Raw genomic sequence first — 20982 nt, 5'->3', positions numbered from 1 at the left:
AATTTTCTTGTCAATTGCATTATTATGAACTTTCATCAAATCTTTAACTGTGGTCATTTTTAAGTCTTTTGTTATTTACAGACAGTTCTGGGTGTACTCTGATGCTTTTGCAAAAATGTTCCTATAAAAGGGTTTCATCTTCAAGGAATTCATGGAAAAGACTCTGACAAGTACAGGTTTCTGGTAACTGACTATACTGCTGAACTGAATGAATAAGCATTATCAGAACTCTAATGGAAAACTGATGAATTCATAAAAGTGCTAACAAAAGATCAAGAGGAAAAAAATTAATTACATGGGACTGATGAGGATGACTATAATTTCTGTGACTTTCTGTTTGAATAAAAACAAAAAAAAAATCCCACAAGGACTCAGAGGCAAAAAATATACAAATCAATTATCACTGCAAAGTAAAGTAGCTGTTACAGTGGAGGATTACTGGACTGAATGTCAATATTATGACACAGTATGAGTGTGTTTCGTGTTTGGTAATTGCAATCATTGTTGCTTTTGTTGTGGTCATCCATTTACAATGCTTGGTGTCAGTTTATCTATCTCTTGTAAAAATAAAATACAGTGTGTGTGTGTGTGTGTGTGTGTGTGTGTGTGTGTGAAAAAAATCAAAACAAAAATCAATGAAATGGAAAATAGAAAAAGAGGAGAGAAAAATCAATGGAAACAAAATCTGATTCTTTAAGAAATTCATTAAATTAATTAAGACTGATTTTTTTTAATAATATGCAATATTCAAGTACTAGGAATGAAAGGGGTGACATCATTACAGATTCCACAGATATTGAAAGAATAAAAGAATATTATGAACTCTATGCCAATAAAATTCAACAAACAGATCAACAAAATCCTTAAAAGATACAAGTTACCCAAGCTCACTCAAGAAGAAAAAGATAACCTGAATAGCCCTATATTTATTAAAGAGATAGCTTCACAGTTGAGGATATAACACCAATTCTACTCTCTATCTAAAAATTGCAAAGGAAGGAATAGTCCCAGTTCATTAAATGAGGACACTATTGCCCTGATACCAAAACTAAAGAAGACATTACAAAATAAAATCAGTATCCCTTCATAAACAAAGATACAAATATTCTAACACAGTTTTAACAAACAAAATTCAACAATATATTAAAAAGATAAAACAACAGGAACAAGTAAAGTGAATTCCAGGAACGCTGGTTTAATATTTTAAAAATCAGGGCTTCCCTGGTGGCGCAGTGGTTGAGAATCCGCCTGCCGATGCAGGAGACACGGGTTCGTGCCCCGGTCTGGGAAGACCCCACATGCCGCGGAGCAGCTCGGCCCGTGAGCCATGGCCGCTGAGCCTGTGAGTCCGGAGCCTGTGCTCCGCAACGGGAGAGGCCACAGCAGTGAGAGGCCCGCGTACCACAAAAAAAAAAAATCAATGTCATTGGGAATTCCCTGGTGGTCCAGTGGTTGAAACTCCGTGCTTCCAACGCAGGGGGTGAGGGTTCGATCCCTGGTCAGGGAACTAGGATCTCACCTGCCACGTAGCGTGGCAAAAAAAAAAAAAGCACCAATGTAACTGAACTTTTACAGGAAAATATAGAAGAAATTTTTGTGACCTCAGATTGACAAAGATTTCTTAGATATGACATCCATATCCATTTTTAAAAATTTGACAAATTGGACTTCAGCCAAATTAACATTTTCACTTCAAAAGGTACTGTTAAGAGAATAAAAAGACAAGGCCACAGTCTGGGAGAAAATCTCAGCAAAATGTGTATCTGATTAAAAACGTGTATTCAGAATAAATAATTCTCAAAACAACAAGAAAACAACCAGATTTTTTAAATGGGTAAAATAACTGAATAGATACTTTAACAAAGAATATATAAGGATGGCAAACAAGTTCATGAAGATGCTCAATATCACTAGTCATTAGGGAAATGCAAATTAAAACCACAATGAGATATCACTACATGCCTATTAGAATGACTAAAAAAGACTGACCATACCAAGTGTTTGAGAAGGATACATAGAAAAAACAATCTTCATGCTTCTCCCCAACTGCATCCTCTTCCCTCCACCCAGGGGTAATCATCGTTCTGAATTTGGTATGAATTATCCCTCTGCTTTTTGTTAGTGCTTTACTTCAATGTGGTATTGTTTCTTTGTCCCTTTTTGATCTTTATATAAGTGGATCATAGTATATGTATTCACCTATGTTTTGCTTTTTTTATTCACCATTGTTTTTAATTTATCCATGTCGTGTATGAAATCTACTATTACATTGGTTTTCCCTGTTGTCGACTATTTCATAGAATTTGATTCCACTATATGACACATATATTTACATATACCACAACTTATCCACTCTAGTGTAGTCATTCGAGTTGTTGCTAGATTTTTGAAATTATCAACAAGACTACTATGAACATCCCTCTACGTGACTTGTTCACATGTTTCACTTTGAAATATATTTTACATAACAACTTTCTTAATACAGAAACACCAGCTTTCTTCAGGTTAATATCTTCCTGGTATATCTTTTCCAATTCTTCTGCTTTCAACATTTTGAGGTCCTTACACTTTAGATTAGGTCTCTTGCAAACAGCATTTCATATGTATTTCTTTAACCAGTCTGTCAATGATGGCTTTTCAATTAGAAAGCTTTATCCACTTTACATTTGGGGGATTACTGACATATTTCAATTCATTTTTACTATCTTATTTTGTGCTTTCTAATTGTTCTGTTTTAACTATTTGCCTCCTTTATGTATTAATTCAGACAGATGGGAAAGGGTGAGGCACTTCTGTCATTTGGAATTTATATAATTCTATTTCTAATCTCTAGTGATGAATTTAGAAATTTAAATGATCAAGTCTAAAGCTAATCACATCTTTATCCTCCTCATGAACAACACTGAGAGCCTTACCACTCCCATTATAAACAACTCCACCTTGATTTACATGTCACTGTTACCAGAATTTTTTCAAACCTTCACATATCATTGTTTTATTACGTAAATGTTTATTTAGATTAACCCACAAATGTGCCATTCCATCTTGCATCATGAACTTCCTTTATGGATCATTTGCCTTCTAAGATATATACTTCAGAAGTTCCTTTGGCAAGAGTTTGTTGTTAGGAAATTCAAGTTTTGTTTTTTTCTGCAAATGTCTTTGTTTTGTCCTCATCCTTGAAAGTTAAATTCAATTCTAGGTAGAGATTGTTATATCTCTCATCACTGTGAAGATAATATTCCACTGTCTTCTGGTTCTATTACTGCTGCTGAAAAGTCAATTATCATGCCCAGATCCTGGTTTTTAATATCATACTCCCAAAAAGGAACAAGAGCTCCTTGGAGAAATGGCTGGTTCTAAGACAAGGCAGGAAATATACAAGATGATCCTAGAGCATCTTGTAGTACCAGAAAGTAGGTGGGAAAACAAAACAAATCAAAAACAAATCAAAAAGTAGGTGGTTGTGGGGTTTGGGGAACAAAGATTTATCTCTGAGCTAACTTCCCACTGTGCTTAGGTACACTTGAACTTGTAATATTAATAATTCATCTCATCAATTTTTTTCTTCCTGTTTCTTCTACACCACACATGAATTTTTAAAGTGCCCCAGGCAGGCTATAAGATTCAAAGAAAACTGTACGTATAAATACCATGTTTACCATAAATATTCTATTTACTCCAACCACCTGCAATTAAATTTGTGATAATAAAATGAAATTTTTAAAATTCCCCTAAGTATGGAAATAAAAGTATACTTCTAAAAAATTCAGGAGTCAAAGAAGACATAAGGAAACGTAATAAAAATTTTAAAACACTAGGACTTTCAAAACATAGTAACAAGAAAACAAACAACTTAATTTTTTTAAATGGGCAAAGATTGAATAGAAACGTCACCAAAGAAGACATAAATCATAGGCAAATAAAAATATCCTCAAAATCATTAGGGAGTTGCAAATTAAAACCACAATGAGATATCACCAATATCTATTAAAATGGCAAAAAAGAAACAAAAACAACTCAAACAATACCATGTTCTGATGATACAGAGGAACTAGAACTTTTAGACACTACTCACAGGAATACAAAAGGGTACAGCCACTCTGGAAGAGTTTGGAGTTCTGTATTAAATTAAAAAACCACTTACTACACAACTCAGCAATTCCACTCCTAGGTACTGACCCAGGTGAAATGAAAACTAATGCACCCATAAAAAACTGTACATGAAAGTTAAAATGGCTTTATTCAAAATCACCAAAAACTGAAGTGTCCCTCAACTTGGGAATGAATAAGTGTAGTATATCCATACAATGGAAAACTACTCAACCATAAACAGAATGAACTATTGATATATGGAACAATATGAATAAATCTCAAATGCATGTGTATTACATATAAGCAAAAGGAAGCTCAATAAAGCTGGGGAAAAAAGAAGTAAAGGGATGGAAAAAGATATGCCTTTGACAGGCTCACTCACCAGCAGACTGGGTATGGCAAGGAAAGAATCAGTGAACTGAAAGAAATGTCAACAGGAACTTCGCAAATCAAAATGTAAAGAGAAAAAAGAATTTTTAAAAAAAGGAACATCAAAGAACTACGGAAATTTTTCAAAAGGTGTAACTGGAATACTAGAAGAAAGAGAAAATTGGAACAGAAGAAATAATTTAAGTAATAATGACCCAGAATTTTCCAAAATTAATGAGATACACCAAAGCACAGATTGGGAAGCTCAGAGAACACCAAATAGGATAAAAATTTAAAAATCTACACCTAGGCATGTTATATCAAACTGCAGAAAAGCAAAGACAAAGAGAAAATCTTCAAAGAAGACAGAGGAAAAACCATATGGATAATAATTACAGGAACCTCCTTATCCAAAATCCTATAAGCAAGAAGAGAGTGGAGTCAAATATTTAAAATGTTGAAAGAAAAAGACCACCAACCTAGAATTCTGTACCCTATGAAATTATCCTTCAAAAGTGAAGGAGAGGGGCTTCCCTGGTGGTGCAGTGGTTGGGAAAAGGGAGAGGCCACAACAGTGAGAGGCCCCGCGTACCGCAAAAAAAAAAAAAAAAAAAAAAAAAAAAAAAAAAGTGAAGGAGAAATAGAGTTTCTCAGATAAACAAAATTTGAGATAATTTGTTGCTAGTACAACTGCCTTGCAGGAAATGAAGTTCTTCAGAGAAAAGGAAAATGATATAGATCTACATAAAGAAAGAAAGAGCATTAAAGACGGAACAAAGAATAAGGGCAATGAGTAGAAAACAGAAACAGATATGGTAGTTATTAATTCAACTATATCAGTAATCATTTTAAACATCAATTGCCTCAATAAACCAATTAAAAGATAGAGATTGTCAGAGTGGATCAAAAAACAAGACCCAACTATATGTTGTCTATAAGAAATCCACTTTAAATATAAAGATATATATAGATTAAAAGTAGAGGGATGTATATATGTCCATGCCACTCTCTCACTTTGTCCCAGCTTACCCTTCCCCCTCCCCGTGTCCTCAAGTCTATTCTCTAGTAGGTTTGCATCTTTATTCCCGTCCTGTCCCTAGGTTCTTCATGACCATTTTTTTAAAATTCCATATATATGTGTTAGCATACGGTATTTGTTTCTCTCTTTGTGACTTACTTCACTCTGTATGACAGACTCTAGTTCTATCCACCTCACTACAAATAACTCAATTTCGTTTCTTTTTATGGCTGAGTAATATTCCATTGTATATATGTGCCACATCGGACATATATATACTACCAAATGTAAAACTGATAGCTAGTGGGAAGCAGCCGCATAGCACAGGGAGAACAGCTCGGTGCTTTGTGACCACCTAGAGGGGTGGGATAGGGAGGGTGGGTCGGAGAGAGAAGCAAGAGGGATGAGATATGGGGATATATGTATATGTATAGCTGATTCACTTTGTCATAAAGCAGAAACTAACACACCATTGTAAAGCAATTATACTGCAATAAAGATGTTAAAAAAATAAAATAAAATAAATATAGTAATATAGCTGGATATTTTTTTAAAAGGACAGGGATGGATACAATTTTATTTGTCAATTATACCTCAGTAAAGCTGAGGGAAAAAGAAGTAAAGGGATGGAAAATGATATATTATGCTAATGCTAATCAAAAAAAAAAGCTAGAGTAGCTATATTAATTGCAGACAGAACAGGCTACAGAGCAAGGAAAAATATCTGAGATAAAGAGGGGCATTACATAGTGATAAAGGGGTCAGTTCTCCAAGACGACATAATCCTTAATATGTATGGACACAATCAGCTATCAAAACTTATAAATTGTATTACAATAAGTAAGACAGTATAATTTTGGCATAGGGGGACACATCAGGTGATCAAGAGTTGTGTGCATATAAAAATGTAATACATGACAGGTATGAAATTACTTTAGTGAGAAAAGACTAGACTAATTCAATAAGTCGTATTTAGATAGCCAATTATTTATAAAGTGAAAAAAATGGATCCCTAGTTGATACTGTATCAGGCAAAATAAAGTAGGTTATATTGAACTTACCCCAAACCATCCCCAAAACGTCAATGGCTTAAGACAAAGATTTATTTTTTGCTCAAGTTACATGTCTACTGCATGTCAGGAGGGCTCTGCTCACGATAGTCACTCAGGGACTCAGGCTGATGGAGACTTCCATTCATAGTTCACTGGCCAGAACTATTCACATGGTCCCACCAACTCATAAAGTTGGCCAGGGAAACAATCCTATCCCATGTACGGAAGAGAAATCTTTATCAGGGAGCGGTAATGCCAATGATTTGATGGCAAGTCCAGGGAATCCACTGCCCACAGCAATAAAAAACCAGCTGACAATAATCCCTTACATTTCTTGGCATATTTTTTCTTTCCAAATCCCTATCCTCTGAGTACCATGTACTCTTCTTTGCAGACCACTACTCTAGGTAATGATAAGCTCCAAAGAATCTTCCTTCTCTGGAAACTCAAGAGAACTAAATTACATCTCCCAAGGGCATAGCTCTTATATCCTTTGGTACATATTGCACTATCTCCACAGACTAACCATTTTCCCCTGATAAAGAGCACAGTTGCTCTGCTAAATGCTTTTCATTGAATTCATTTAATCCTGAGGACAACTCTGAACTAGGTACTATTATTAGTCCCATTTTAAATTAGCACAACTGAGGTAAAGAGAGGTTAAGTAATTTACTCAGTTGGTAATCTGAAATCAGGCAGTCTGGCTTCAGTTGCGCCTGTCCCTTCAAGGCCCTTTTAATGTCCCCTTGTAGGTACTACAGCCCCATCATTCCTAATCCAGCACACTCCTTCAACCCTTTCTCTGCAGTCCCCTCCATCTACCCTCCTATCTCCTACTATGCTCTAGTTCCCAGCTTCCCAAAAGTTGCCCAAAAGGAAAAGCAGTCTGGAAGAGCAACGATTTCCCTGAAGGATTAAACTGAACAGTGTTACCTCTGCCTTCCTATCCTACCTACTCTATACCCTTTTATCTTAGAGAGTCTTACCCACCATGTTATCCTCAAATGTCATCCTGGGTAGAAATAGAAATATCACCTAGAAAAGGATTAAAATTAATTTTACATGAAGGATTCCCTCTTAAAGCCTCCTGAAGAACAGAGTGACTATCCCTGCCCACGGGCTGCAAGAAGTTACAAAAGTTTAGAGAACAGGAGGGAAAGAAGGGGTGAGGACTAGAAGGATGGGGAATGGGAACAGGAATTAAGACCTATTGACCACTAGTGGTAAGTGCTATGGACTGAACTGTATCCCCCCAAAATTTATATCTTGAAGTCCTAACCCTCAAAGTGATGGTATTCAGAGATGGGGCCTTTGGGAGATAATTAGGTTTAGATGAGGTCATGAGGGTGAGGCCCTTATGGTTGGATCCAAGCCCTTATAAGAAGAGATGCCCATGTGAGGACACAGTGAAAACAAACCTGTCTACAAGTCAGGAAGAAAGCCTCACCAGAACCTGATCATGCTGGTACCCTGATCTCAGAGTTTCAGCCTCTGGACCTGTGAGAAAATAAATTTCTGTTGTTTAAGCCTCCCAGTCTATGGTATTTTGTTGTGACAGCCCAAGCAGACAAAGATTGTAGAGATTTTACATATTACCTCATTTAATCTCCCAATAAGTATATTCATTTTATAAATGTCTAAACTAGGTTTCAACTGTCTAATAACTACAAAGTCATTGCTTTTACCCTATGTCTTCTCCTACAGAGGACAAGTAGCCTATATCTTGGCTCTGGTCCAACTCTGTCAGTAAATATTTCCCTTGGACGAGTCCCTAATCCTTCCTAAGCCCAAATCTACTCTTCTGCCATTAAGAGAACTAAACAGGATGCCCTCTAGAGTGCTTCTGCTGCACGGAGATTATTCAAAATGCATGAAAGCAGGAAAAAATGCAGAGATTACTTAGAACACAAGAGGGTTTTTTTTTTTAATCTTACCGCTCCTAAAAAGATATCATTACACCATCACATATATTAAAAAGCAGGAAAAGTCAAAATACACTATTCTGACTCTGTATCTCACCAAATCATTTGGGGAGAGAAAAGCTTCATGTGCCATTAATGGGTGTACTGATGTGGTCATTGGACTCAGCTGGTCACTAACTTCAATAGAACTTAGTTACTAGAGGAATACCAAATATTCAGAAGCTCAGATACCAGGATCCTTGACTTTACAAAGATAAAAAATTCCAATCCTCCTCATCCTTCTATAATTCTGAACTTAAACTGAGCTGGAGGGCATGCTAGTTTCTACCTTTATATTACAAGCAAGTTCCAGCTGGCTCAAGAAGCAAAGATCCATTTAGTGTTATATGGAAAATTTTCTAGTCTTTACTGGATTTTAACAACTATAAATGGCAAATACCACTTATTTCAGAAATCTGCCCAAGTACAAAGAAAAAGACTAATTTTAACACAAAGTAATTTATAACACTTTTCACAAATACGCCAACCATAAAAGAGACATTATACAATATTCAGTATCCCTGCTATACTGAGGAAACTTCAAATCTGTGTAAATGTAAACCAAAAACTCTTCCCAGAAAATCTCCACATTAAAAAAATAAAAAGTGTTCACAAAGCACTCTAAAAAAGTAAACAGGGTCAATAAAACGGAATTCAATTATCACTGTAAGGTAGTTATTGCAGAATCTTCACATCATCATAACCTGTTGAAAAACTATTTTAAAATATTATTTCACACCATTAACATAATGCCAGGGATGTGCTTTGATTCAAAAGAATCTGGTAGAAAGGGAACAGAGTAGGGGAAATGCAGGAATGGAAAAAAGACAGTTCATGAATTGGTAACTGTTGAAGCTGAGTAGGGCATATATAAGGATTCATTCTCCATTTCTTTCTAATTCCATGTATGTTTGACATTTCTCCATAAGAAAAGCTAAAAAGTTATTATACACTCTTGAAGAACAAATTTAATCCTCATATCCTACAAAACAAGAAAGACTAGTACCTTCCAATCTTCGAATTTTTGCTTTCACAGAAATAACAGCTTCAAAGCGTGAAACTCTCAGCTCAAAACATGTTCCAGTCAGTGTTTCAATGAAGAGCTCCATGGCATCATAGAAAGGAAGTCTGTAGTAAAATGGTCCCACGTTATCTTCATTGAAGAATGGAGGACCTTTTCTGTTATCCATTACTTTGACTTTTCTAATTCCTCTGGAATATGTTGTAGGCAACTGTATTCCAGTTCTAACCAAATCAGCTTTGAACATTGGTAATATATATCGTTGTTCATGTTTTGAGTTTTGCACCTAAAAAAAAAGAATAATGTTTTTTTAACAAGCCTATGTGAAAGTCTCATTCCTCCACAAAGATTTTATCAACTCTGGCCCATGTCAGCCTTCCAGAGAGCCCGGAATTCATTTTAGTGCTTACTATGCCTAATCCTGAACTTTACACAATTGTCTTTGAACTCACTCTCCCAATTAGAGTGTAAGATTATTAAGAACAGGTATATTTGCTACACTTTATCTTACTAGATCTCAGCAGTTACTTACACTATATGCTCAACAAATACGTTTTGTTGTTAATGAAATTTAAACCAATGAATTCCACATGTAGGTATATATTTGCAAGACTTTGAATAAGTTATGCACATCCTTTCCTAAAACACATAAGTTACATTTTATAACCCATACAAAGTATAATGTTATAGCCATTGTACATCTGAATCACACAGAATAAAAGGAATAGTAACCATCTTAAAAGTAGGATTCACTAAATAATCAATAAGCATTTGGGTTTCCAGAGGTTATCCACCAGTATAGCACTGAGATGAGGTTAATACTGGTAACAGACATTAGACATAATCTCTACACACAAACATACAATGGCTAATGAACATGAGAGGAAAACACAACCAACAGAAATACTAAAATAAATTACAAGCGTATAATTAGGAGAATAGGAATAATCAAATTGATAAATTGCTATTAATCAGTGAAAACTTTGAAAAGGAGGAGGGGGCTTAAACTTAAACTAAAAGGACAAATGATACATATTCTTTCTGGAGAAGTAGGTAAATCTTTTCAATACCTTTATGGCGATATAATTTATATACCATAAAATTCACCCATTTAAAGCCTAAAATTTACTGGGCTTTAGTATGGTTACAAAATTGTACAACCATCACCATAATCATTTTTAGAACATTTTCATCAACCCTAAAAGGAACCTCTTATTCTTTAGACACACTCCTAAATTCTGTCTCTCTCAGCCCTAGGCAATCACTAATCTACTTTCTGTTTTTAAAATTTTGCCTGTTCTGGACATTTCACATAAACAGGATCATGCAATAGGTAAACTTTTGTGACCGGCTTCTTTCACTTAGCATAATGTTTTCAAAGTTCATCCATGTTCTAGGATGTATCAGTATTTCATTCTTTTTTATTTCTGAATAATAGCCCATTATGATGTACCACAGGTTACTTATCCAGCCATCAGTTGATGCGCATTCTGGGTTGTTTCCAATTTTTGCCTATTATGAATAATGCTATGAGAACACTCAATTACAAATCTGTGATAGACATGTTTTCCTTTCTCTTCCATATATATCTAGAAGTGGAACTGAAGGGTTGTGTGGTAACCCTGTGTTTAGCAATTGGTGGGACTACCAAACTGTTTTCAAAAGTGGTCTGAACCATTTTACATTCCCACCAACAATGAACAAGGGTTTGGATTTCTTCACATCCTTGCCAATACATTTTATTGTCTTTTGATTAAAGCCATCGTAGTGTGTATGAAGTAGTGTCTCACTGTGGTTGTGATTTGCCTTAATGACTAAAGATGTTAAGAATCTTTTTACATGCTTTAGTACCCATTTGCACATATTCTTTACAGAAATGTCTATTCAGAAAGTCCATTCAGATCCAGTCCATTTAGTTATTTATGTCTAACACTTTCCAGATACAAGCTGTTTAACGGATATGATTCACAAATATTTTCTCCAATTTCGTGGGTTGTCTTTTAACTTTCTTGAGTTTCCTTTGAAGCACAAAAGTTTTTAATTTTAATGAAGCCCAATCTGACTATTTTTCTTCTGTTGCTTATACTTTGGGTGTCATATTTTAAAAGCTTTGCCTAATGCAAGGTAATAACAATTGACCAGTACATATTTTTCTAAGAATTGTATAGTGTAGCCCTTACATTTAGGTCTATAGTCTATTTTGAATTTATTTTTGTGCTTGTTGTACAATAGGGGTACAGCTCTGTTCTTTTGCAGACAAATAACCAGTTGTCTCAGCACCATTTGTTAGAAAGACTATTCTAAATCCATTGAATTGTCTTGGCACCCTTGTTGAAAACCAGCTGACCATAACCTCAATTCTGTTCCATTCATCTATATGTCTATCTTTATGCCAGTAGCACACTGTCTTTGTAGCTCTGTAGTAAGTTTTGAGATCAGAAGTGTGAGTCTTCTAACTTGTTCTTCTCTTTCAAGATCGTTGGCTATTCCGGGTCCTTTGAATTTCCATAGGAATTATAGGATCAGCTAGTGTGTTTTGCAGAAACACCAGTTGGGATTTTGATAAGGACTGTGTTCAGTCTACAGATTAATTTGGATAGTATTACCATCTTGACAATATTAAGTCTTATAATCCGTCAACATGCAATATCTTTCAGTTTATTTATAACTTCTTTAATTGCTTTCAACAATGTTTTATAGTTTTCAGATTATACATTTTGTATTTTAAAAACGTGTTTCTAAGAATTTTTTTCTTTTTGATGTCACTACCAATGAAATTGTTCTTAGTTTCATTGTCAGATTGCTCATTGCTAGTGTATAAAAATACAATTGATTTTAATATATTGGTCTTGTTCACTGAAACGTTGCTGAACTCAGTAGTTCTAGTATTTTTCTAAGTGGATTCCTTAGGATTTTCTACATACAAGATAATGTCAACTACAAACAGAAATTTTAACTTCTTCCTTTCCAATCTAGATGATCTTTATTTCCTTTACTTACCTAATTGCCCTGCCTGGAATCTCCAATACAGGTTGAATAGAAGTGGTGAGAGCAAACATTTGTGTCTTTTTCCTGTTGTAGGGAAAATCATTCAGCCTTTCACCAGGAGGTATGATTTTAGCTGTGGGGTTTTCATAGGTAATCTTTATCAGATGGAGAACATTCCCTTCTATTCCTACTTTGTTTAGGTGTCAGTTGTCTTTTTTAAATCACAGTGTTAGATTTTGTCAAATACTTTTCTTTAGTGTCTCAGATGATCCTGTGGTTTTTGTCTCATATTCTATTAATATGGTATATTACATTGACTGCTTTTTGATATATTGAACCAACCTTGCATCACTGGGATAAATGTATTTGTATATGGTCTGTAATCATTTATATATGTTATTAGATTTAGTTTGTTAGTATTTTTTGAAGATTTTTGTGTCTATATCCGTAAAAGTTATTGATCTAGTTTTCTTTCTATGTCTTTGTCTGGTTTGATATCAAGGTAATACTGCCCTCATAAAATAAGTTGAGAAGTATTCCCTAAAGGTAGGTAGACTCTTGAATGTATTTCAGAATGGGTAAAGCCTCAGAGTGGGGGAAGAATATCTGTAAGACCAGGTGAACAGAATGTGAACACTAGGGCAGTGCAGAAATGAAGAAGAAAAATGGGTGATAAATTTTTTACTTTTTTTGGCCAAAGGATATATCACTGAAGTCACTGCAATTTTCATAACAATGTGATTAAGGAGAAGTTATTTTTTAAAACTTGTGGTTTGATTAATAACCTACATCTCCATTCTATAGACATGATTTTCACAGGCATCTAAAATCTGGATACTAGGGACTTCCCTGGTGGTCCAGTGGTTAAGAATCCACCTTCCAGGGGACTTCCCTGGTGGCGTAGTGGTTAAGAATCCACCTGCCAATGTAGGGGACACAGGTTTGAGCCCTGGTATATGGTATATTACATTGACTGCTTTTTGATATATTGAACCAACCTTGCATCACTGGGATAAATGTATTTGTATATGGTCTGTAATCATTTATATATGTTATTAGATTTAGTTTGTTAGTATTTTTTGAAGATTTTTGTGTCTATATCCGTAAAAGTTATTGATCTAGTTTTCTTTCTATGTCTTTGTCTGGTTTGATATCAAGGTAATACTGCCCTCATAAAATAAGTTGAGAAGTATTCCCTAAAGGTAGGTAGACTCTTGAATGTATTTCAGAATGGGTAAAGCCTCAGAGTGGGGGAAGAATATCTGTAAGACCAGGTGAACAGAATGTGAACACTAGGGCAGTGCAGAAATGAAGAAGAAAAATGGGTGATAAATTTTTTACTTTTTTTGGCCAAAGGATATATCACTGAAGTCACTGCAATTTTCATAACAATGTGATTAAGGAGAAGTTATTTTTTAAAACTTGTGGTTTGATTAATAACCTACATCTCCATTCTATAGACATGATTTTCACAGGCATCTAAAATCTGGATACTAGGGACTTCCCTGGTGGTCCAGTGGTTAAGAATCCACCTTCCAGGGGACTTCCCTGGTGGCGTAGTGGTTAAGAATCCACCTGCCAATGTAGGGGACACAGGTTTGAGCCCTGGTCCAGGAAGATCCCACATGCCGCGGAACAACTAAGCCCGTGAGCCACAACCACTGAGCCTGCGCTCTAGAGCCCATGAACCACAACTACTGAGCCCGCAGGCCACAACTACTGAAGTCCACATGCCTAGAGCCCGTGCTCCACAGCAAGAGAAGCCACCAGAGTGAGAAGCCTGTGCACCGCAACGAAGAGTAGCCCCCACTCGCCGCAACTAGAGAAAGCCTGCGCACAGCAACGAAGACCCAACACAGCCAAAAATAAAAAAATAAATAAATAAATTTATTAAAAAAAAAAAAAAAAAAAAAGAATCCGCCTTCCAATGCAGGGGACACCGGTTTAATTCCTGGTCGGGGAACTAAGATCCCACATACCACAGGGCAACTAAGCCCACATGCTCTAGAGCCCGCGTGCCACAACTAGAGAGCCCGCCCATGCGCCACAACTACTGAGCCCGCACACTCTGGAACCCACACGCCACAACTAGCAAGAACCCTACACACCACAACAAAGAGTTCACGTGCCACAACCAAGACCTAATGCAGCCACATAAATAAATAAATAAACATTAAAAAAAAAATAGGTACTTGCCTGGTAGTCCAGTGGTAAAGAATCTGCCTTACAAAGCAGGGGACGTAGGTTCGATCCCTGGTCAGGGAACTAAGATCCCACATGCCATGGGGCAACTAAGCCCTCACACCACAACTACTGAGCTCACGCACCTCAACTACAGCCCACGTGCTGCAAACTACAGAGCCTACATACCCTGGAGCCTGTGCGCCACAACTAGAGAAGAGAAAACCCGCATGCCACAACTAGAGAGAAGCCCGCGCACCACAACAAAAGATCCCACGTGCCTCAACGAAGATCCCAAGTGCCACAACTAAGACCCGATGCAGCCAAAACTAAATAAATAATAAATAAATCTTTAAAATAAATAAAAATCAAGTAAAATCTGGATACAAGACAGATACCTGAAATTCAACACGTCCAAAACTAATCATCTTTCCTACAAACCTCCTTCTTGTCCTACAGTCTCCATCTTGGTAAAGGGTACCACCATTAACCTAGTCACTTAAGCCAGAAAGCTAGGAATCATTTTATATTTTTCCGCCAGCCTCAAGGTAACTAGAAGTGACCAATCCTAACAGTACAACTTAACATTTCTATAATCTGTGACTTTCTCCAGCCACACTGATTAGGACCTAGTTCAGGTCTTCATTAGCTCTTAACTGAGCAACTTTGATAGCCTAGCTATAATCCTTGACTTCTTCCCTTCACTCTTCTGATCCATTCTCTAGGATGTCAACAGTTACCTTTTTTAAAAATAGAAAGTTTAATAAAAACTGGATTAGGGTATCACATCATATAGTTCAGAAATTACTTTACTCTTAATTATGTATAGATAATAGGGGGAAAGGTCACTCAAAGTTCTAAAATTTTTTAATATTTGACTTTAGAATGCACTGTGGTGAAACCATCAATTCAGACTAAATGAGAGAAATGAATCTAAGTTAGCCTAAAGCCTGAATATTTTTTCCTTTTAAATAAACTATTATTTAGAGCAGTTTTAGGTTCGCCGCAAAATTAGGCAGAAGTACAGACAGTTCCCACACACTCCCTGCCCCCACACATGCACAGCCTCTCCCACCATCAACAACCTACACCAGAGTGGTATATTTGTTACAACAGATGAACCTACATTGACACATAATTATCACTCAAAGGCATAGTTCACATTAGGGTTCATTCTTGGTGTTGCAAATTCTATTGATTTCCACAAATGTATAGTAATGTACCCATCATTATAGTATCACACAGAATAGTTTACGAGTAAAGCCACTATAAACATCCATGTGCAGGTTTTTGTGTGGACGTGTAAGTTTTCAACTTACCGGGGTAAACACCAATGAGTACAACTGCTAGATCTTACAGTAAGAGCATGTTTAGTTTTGTAAGAAACTGCCGAAGTGTCTTCAAAAGTGGCTGTTCTATACTGCATTCCCACCAACAATGAATAAGAGCTCCTACTGCTCCAAATCCTCACCAGCATTTGATGTTGTCAGCGTTCTGGATTTTGGCCATTCTAATAGGCATATAATAGTATCTCATTGTTTAAATTTGCATTTCCCTAATGACATATGATGTGAAGCACAGTTATCTTTTTAAAATGTAGAACTGATCATGTTATTTCTTAGCTCAAGGCCCCACGATGGCTTCCCACTGTCTACAGAATTCAGACTCCTTAGAAAGGCTCCTAAGATCATGCATCTCACCTTCCAGCCCTATTTTATTTATACACATACCTCATCCCATCCTGCAATATATCTGGTACTTCTATCCTCTAATCTTTTGTAACTGTGGCTTCAGAAAACACTGGTCTCTATATCGTTGCTCCTGCTTTCCTCTACTCACCACCATTCCCACACTTGGCTACCTGACAAGCACCTATGATCTTTCAAGACTCAAGTCGAATAGAAACTATTCCACAAAGCTGTTTATAGTTCCTCCCCTTCACACCCTGACCCCCATCATATATGGCACCCATTACAATCAATTCATTTTTTACATGACTTTCTTATTCTACTAAATTGTAAGCTCCTTAAGGGAAGGACATCTGATTTACCACCCCATCACCTAGCACGGTGTTTTGTACATATTGGTACTCATTAAAGGTTTGTTCAATTAAAGAGTAAATAAATATTCATCCTCTCAACTGATTTTTAGAGCAAACCTGTAATAGAAGGTATTATCCCTGCTTTAGACATAAAGAAGTGTTTGGTTATGCTACAAAAGTTTGTTTGGAGAAATGTTGGTTTCCCATAGGAATCATTACTCACTCCAAACTAACTCCACTGATGTTTACGCAACTCATAACAAACAGAGATTTCTGCTACGGTGAATTTTTATAACTCAATATAGTTAATAATATTAATTATATTAATTATACTGAGTTATAAAAATTCACCATAGCTCAATATATAAAACTAATATATAAAATTCATCAATTAACTAGGGAGTATATTCAATATAATTAAGCATAATGAACATAATTAATTAAATAGGGAACCTGAATTGCATTGTGCAGACTGCTAATGTTCCTGAAGATATGGCACCACAGGAAGAAAAGCTATTGCTGGAAGCACAGCTGCTTTGAGTGCTGTTATACTTTTTATCAAAATAATGAGTAATAAATACAATAACACAAGTAATATGCTAATAATACTGCTGGTGAATTAGAAAAAAATTTTTACAGTTTGCATAGAAACACAAAAGATGCTGAATAGCCAAAGCAATCTTGAGAAAGGAAAATGAGGTTTCCTTCATTTTCCTTCAGGAGGAATCAGGCTCCCTGACTTCAAACTATACTACAAAGCTACAGTAATCAAGACAGTATGGTACTGGCACAAAAACAGAAATATAGATCAATGGAACATGATAGAATGCCGAGAGATAAACCCACTCACATATGGTCACCAAATTCACGACAAAGGAGGTAAGAACATACAATGGAGAAAAGACAGCCTCTTTAATAAGTGGTGCTGGGAAAACTGAACAGCTACATGTAAAAGAATGAAATTAGAACACCACCTAACACCATACACACTTTTTTGACCCACCTCCTAGAGTAATGGAAATAAAAACAAATGGGACTTAATTAAACTTAAAAGCTTTTGCACAGCAAAGGAAACCATAAACAAGACAAAAAGACAACCCTCAGAATGAGAGAAAATATTTGCAAATGAAACAATAGACAAAGGATTAATCTCCAAAATATACAAACAACTCATGGAGCTCAATATCAAAAAACAAACAATCCAATTAAAAGATGGGCAGAAGACCTAAATAGACATTTCACCAAGGAAGATGTACAGATGGCCAAGAGGCAAATGAAAAGATGCTCAATGTCACTGATTATTAGAGAAACACAAATCAAAACTACAATGATCTCATGCTGGTCAGAATGGCCATCATCAAAAAATCTAGAAACAATAAATGCTGGAAAGGGTGTGGTGAAAAGGGAACCCTCCCACACTGTTGGTGTCTATCCCACATAGTGGTTGTATACAACCACTATGGAAAACTGTATGGAGCTTCCTTAAAAAACTAAAAATAGAACTACCATATGACCCAGCAATCCCAGTACTGGGCATATACCCTGAGAAAACCATAATTCAAAAAGAAACATGTACCACAATGTTCACTGCAGCACTATTTACAATAGCCAGGACATGGAACCAACCTAAATGTCCATCAACAGATGAATGGATAAAGAAGATGTGGCGCATATATACAATGGAATATTATTCAGCCATAAGAAAAAGTGAAACTGAGTTATTTGTAGTGAGGTGGATGGACTTAGAGTCTGTCATATAGAGTGAAGTAAATCAGAAAGAGAAAAACAAATACCATATGCTAACACATATATATGGAATCTAAAAAAAAAAAATTGGTACTGATGAACCTAGCTGCAGGGCAGAAATAAAGATGTAGACATAGAGAATGGACTTGAGGACATGGGATGGGAGGGGGAAGCTGGGGCAAAGTGAGAGTAGCATCGACATATATACACTACCGAATGTATAACAGTTAGCTAGTGGGAAGCAGCAGCATAGCACAGGGATATCAGCTCGGTGCTTTGCAATGACCTAGAGGGGTGGGATAGGGAGGGTGGGAGGGAGGCTCTAGAGGGAGGGGATGTGGGGACATATGTATGCATATGGCTGATTCACTTTGGTGTACAGCAGAAACTAACACAGTACTGTGAAGCAATTATACTCCGATAAAGATCTATTAAATAATAATAATAATAATGCTAGTGACAGTGGTAAAAGACCATTACTTTCAAGTAAAAGCCAAATAAATGGCTGTATTGCTCAGGCTATGTCTCCTTAATATCCTTAATACATTGACATGCCTGTAGGAATAATGACGGAACCTAACCCCTTTTCCTACCTCACTGAAATGACTGCTTTTATAATACAATTTTGGATAATATGTGAATTCTTAAGAACATACTTATCATCCTATATCAAATAAGAATGTACTACAGAATTATCAGTGTCTGTTCCCCCAAAGCCAAGAGCACTCCTATCTACATAGTAAAAGATCTAGCAACAGAGGTAAGGGGTCAGGAATGCCAAACTGAATATTACAGAAATAAAGCCATGGGTGACCAGTGCCTGTCCAAGGAATTTAGAGACATAAGCTATAAAGATCATTTTTTTCACCACAGTAGTCTTCCACAGCAATACCCTGAATATAATAAACAAATGGTGGGAGAAGGTAACATAAAGACAGATTTGGAAGTCCTTCATCTGCAACAAGAATGTACAGAGTAATTATGGGCTAAAAGAAAACTAGCAACCTAGAACAGCACTAATTGTACTGGAACACTACCACAAATTTGGGCCCGAATCAATGGAGTAATTTCCAAAATCCAAAAAGAAGCAAGACTGGTAACCAAATTCAAAACTGAAATGTGGGGCTTCCCTGGTGGCGCAGTGGTTGAGAGTCTGCCTGCCGATGCAGGGGACACAGGTTCGTGCCCCAGTCCGGGAAGATCCCACATGCCGCGGAGCAGCTGGGACCGTGAGCCAAGGCCACTGAGCCTGCGCGTCCGGAGCCTGTGCTCCACAATGGGAGTGGCCACAGCAGTGAGAGGGCCGCTTACCGCAAAAAAAAAAAAAAATGAAATGTGTGCCTCTAGGAAATAATTATACTTCTCCTCAGCAGTAGAAATCACTGTAACAGAGGGCAAAGTAAGTCTAGGAAATCTAGTTAAGCCAGACTGGAGGACTAGATGATAGCAGGGGGGCAAATGGAAGCTCCAGTAGGCCAAAGACCTAGCCAGGACTAAGGGCGGGGTCCATGGACACCTTTTTTTTTTTTTTTTAAACATATCACTTTACACTTGGATGAGCTCACTGATGTGGCAAGTCTGAATCAGCCCTGGGCTTTTTAAAAAAAAAAATTTATTTATTTTATTTTATTTATTTTTAGCTGTGTTTGGTCTTCGTTGCTGCGTGCGGGTTTTTCTCTAGTTGCAGAAAGCTGGGGCTACTCTTCGTTGTGATGCATGGGCTTCTCATTGCGGTGGCTTCTCTTCTTGCAGAGCACGGGCTCTAGGTGCACGGGTTTCAGTAGTTGTGGCTCACGGGCTCTAGAGGGCAGGCTCAGTAGCTGTGGCGCACAGGCTTAGTTGCCCCACGGCCTGTGGGATCTCCCTGGACTAGGGCTTGACCCGTGTCCCCTGCATTGGCAGGCAGATTCTTAACCACTGTGCCACCAAGGAAGCCCCATAGACACCTTCTGAAAGTTGTGTTACAGCATGCTTGACTGAGCAGATTATGGAACCCTATGATGTTGGTAAATGAGGGGCAATGGAGACTCCAAAACAGGATGGAAAATGATATAAGGACAGCTAAAAAATAGAAGAGGAAGAGGAAAGAAGAAGGCAGAGAAAAAAGTACATCCAGAATTTTTACCAATAATTTAAAAATCATGCTTAGCTATTAAGAGTAATGGAGTCAAAAGAATGAAAAGAATTGAGAACAGTCTCAGAGACCTCTGGGACAACATTAAACACACCAACATTCGAATTATAGGGCTTGCCGAAGAAGAAGAGAAAAAGAAAGGGACTGAGAAAATATTTGAAGAGATTATAGTTGAAAACTTCCCTAATATGGGAAAGGAATAGTCAATCAAGTCCAGGAAGCACAGAGAGTCCCATACAGGATAAATCCAAGGAGAAACACACTAAGACACACATTAATCAAACTATCAAAAATTAAATACAACAAAAAAATATTAAAAGCAACAAGGGAAAGGCAACAAATGACATACAAGGGAATCCCCATAAGGTTAACAGAT

The 20982-nt window shown here is 36.7% G+C and overlaps 1 protein-coding gene across 3 annotated transcripts in view; it reads right to left on the bottom strand.

Moving 5' to 3' along the window:
• The window catches only part of ZFAND4 (zinc finger AN1-type containing 4), a 201238-nt gene that overhangs the window by 176412 nt on the left and 3844 nt on the right, over positions 1 to 20982 (bottom strand). For all 3 annotated transcript variants that reach the window (XM_055080935.1, XM_028481303.2, XM_028481305.2), the window contains exon 2: positions 9502 to 9802. In XM_055080935.1, the coding sequence (XP_054936910.1) occupies positions 9502 to 9763 (262 nt within the window). In that variant the 5' untranslated portion in view covers positions 9764 to 9802. The remainder of the gene's footprint in view (positions 1 to 9501; positions 9803 to 20982) is intronic.

The sequence above is a fragment of the Physeter macrocephalus genome, chromosome 20, assembly GCF_002837175.3.
Source record: "Physeter macrocephalus isolate SW-GA chromosome 20, ASM283717v5, whole genome shotgun sequence".
NCBI classification, from domain to species: Eukaryota; Metazoa; Chordata; class Mammalia; order Artiodactyla; family Physeteridae; genus Physeter; species Physeter macrocephalus.
The sequence above is the reverse complement of the archived record's forward strand: the minus strand, read 5'-3'. Positions and strand labels throughout refer to the sequence as shown.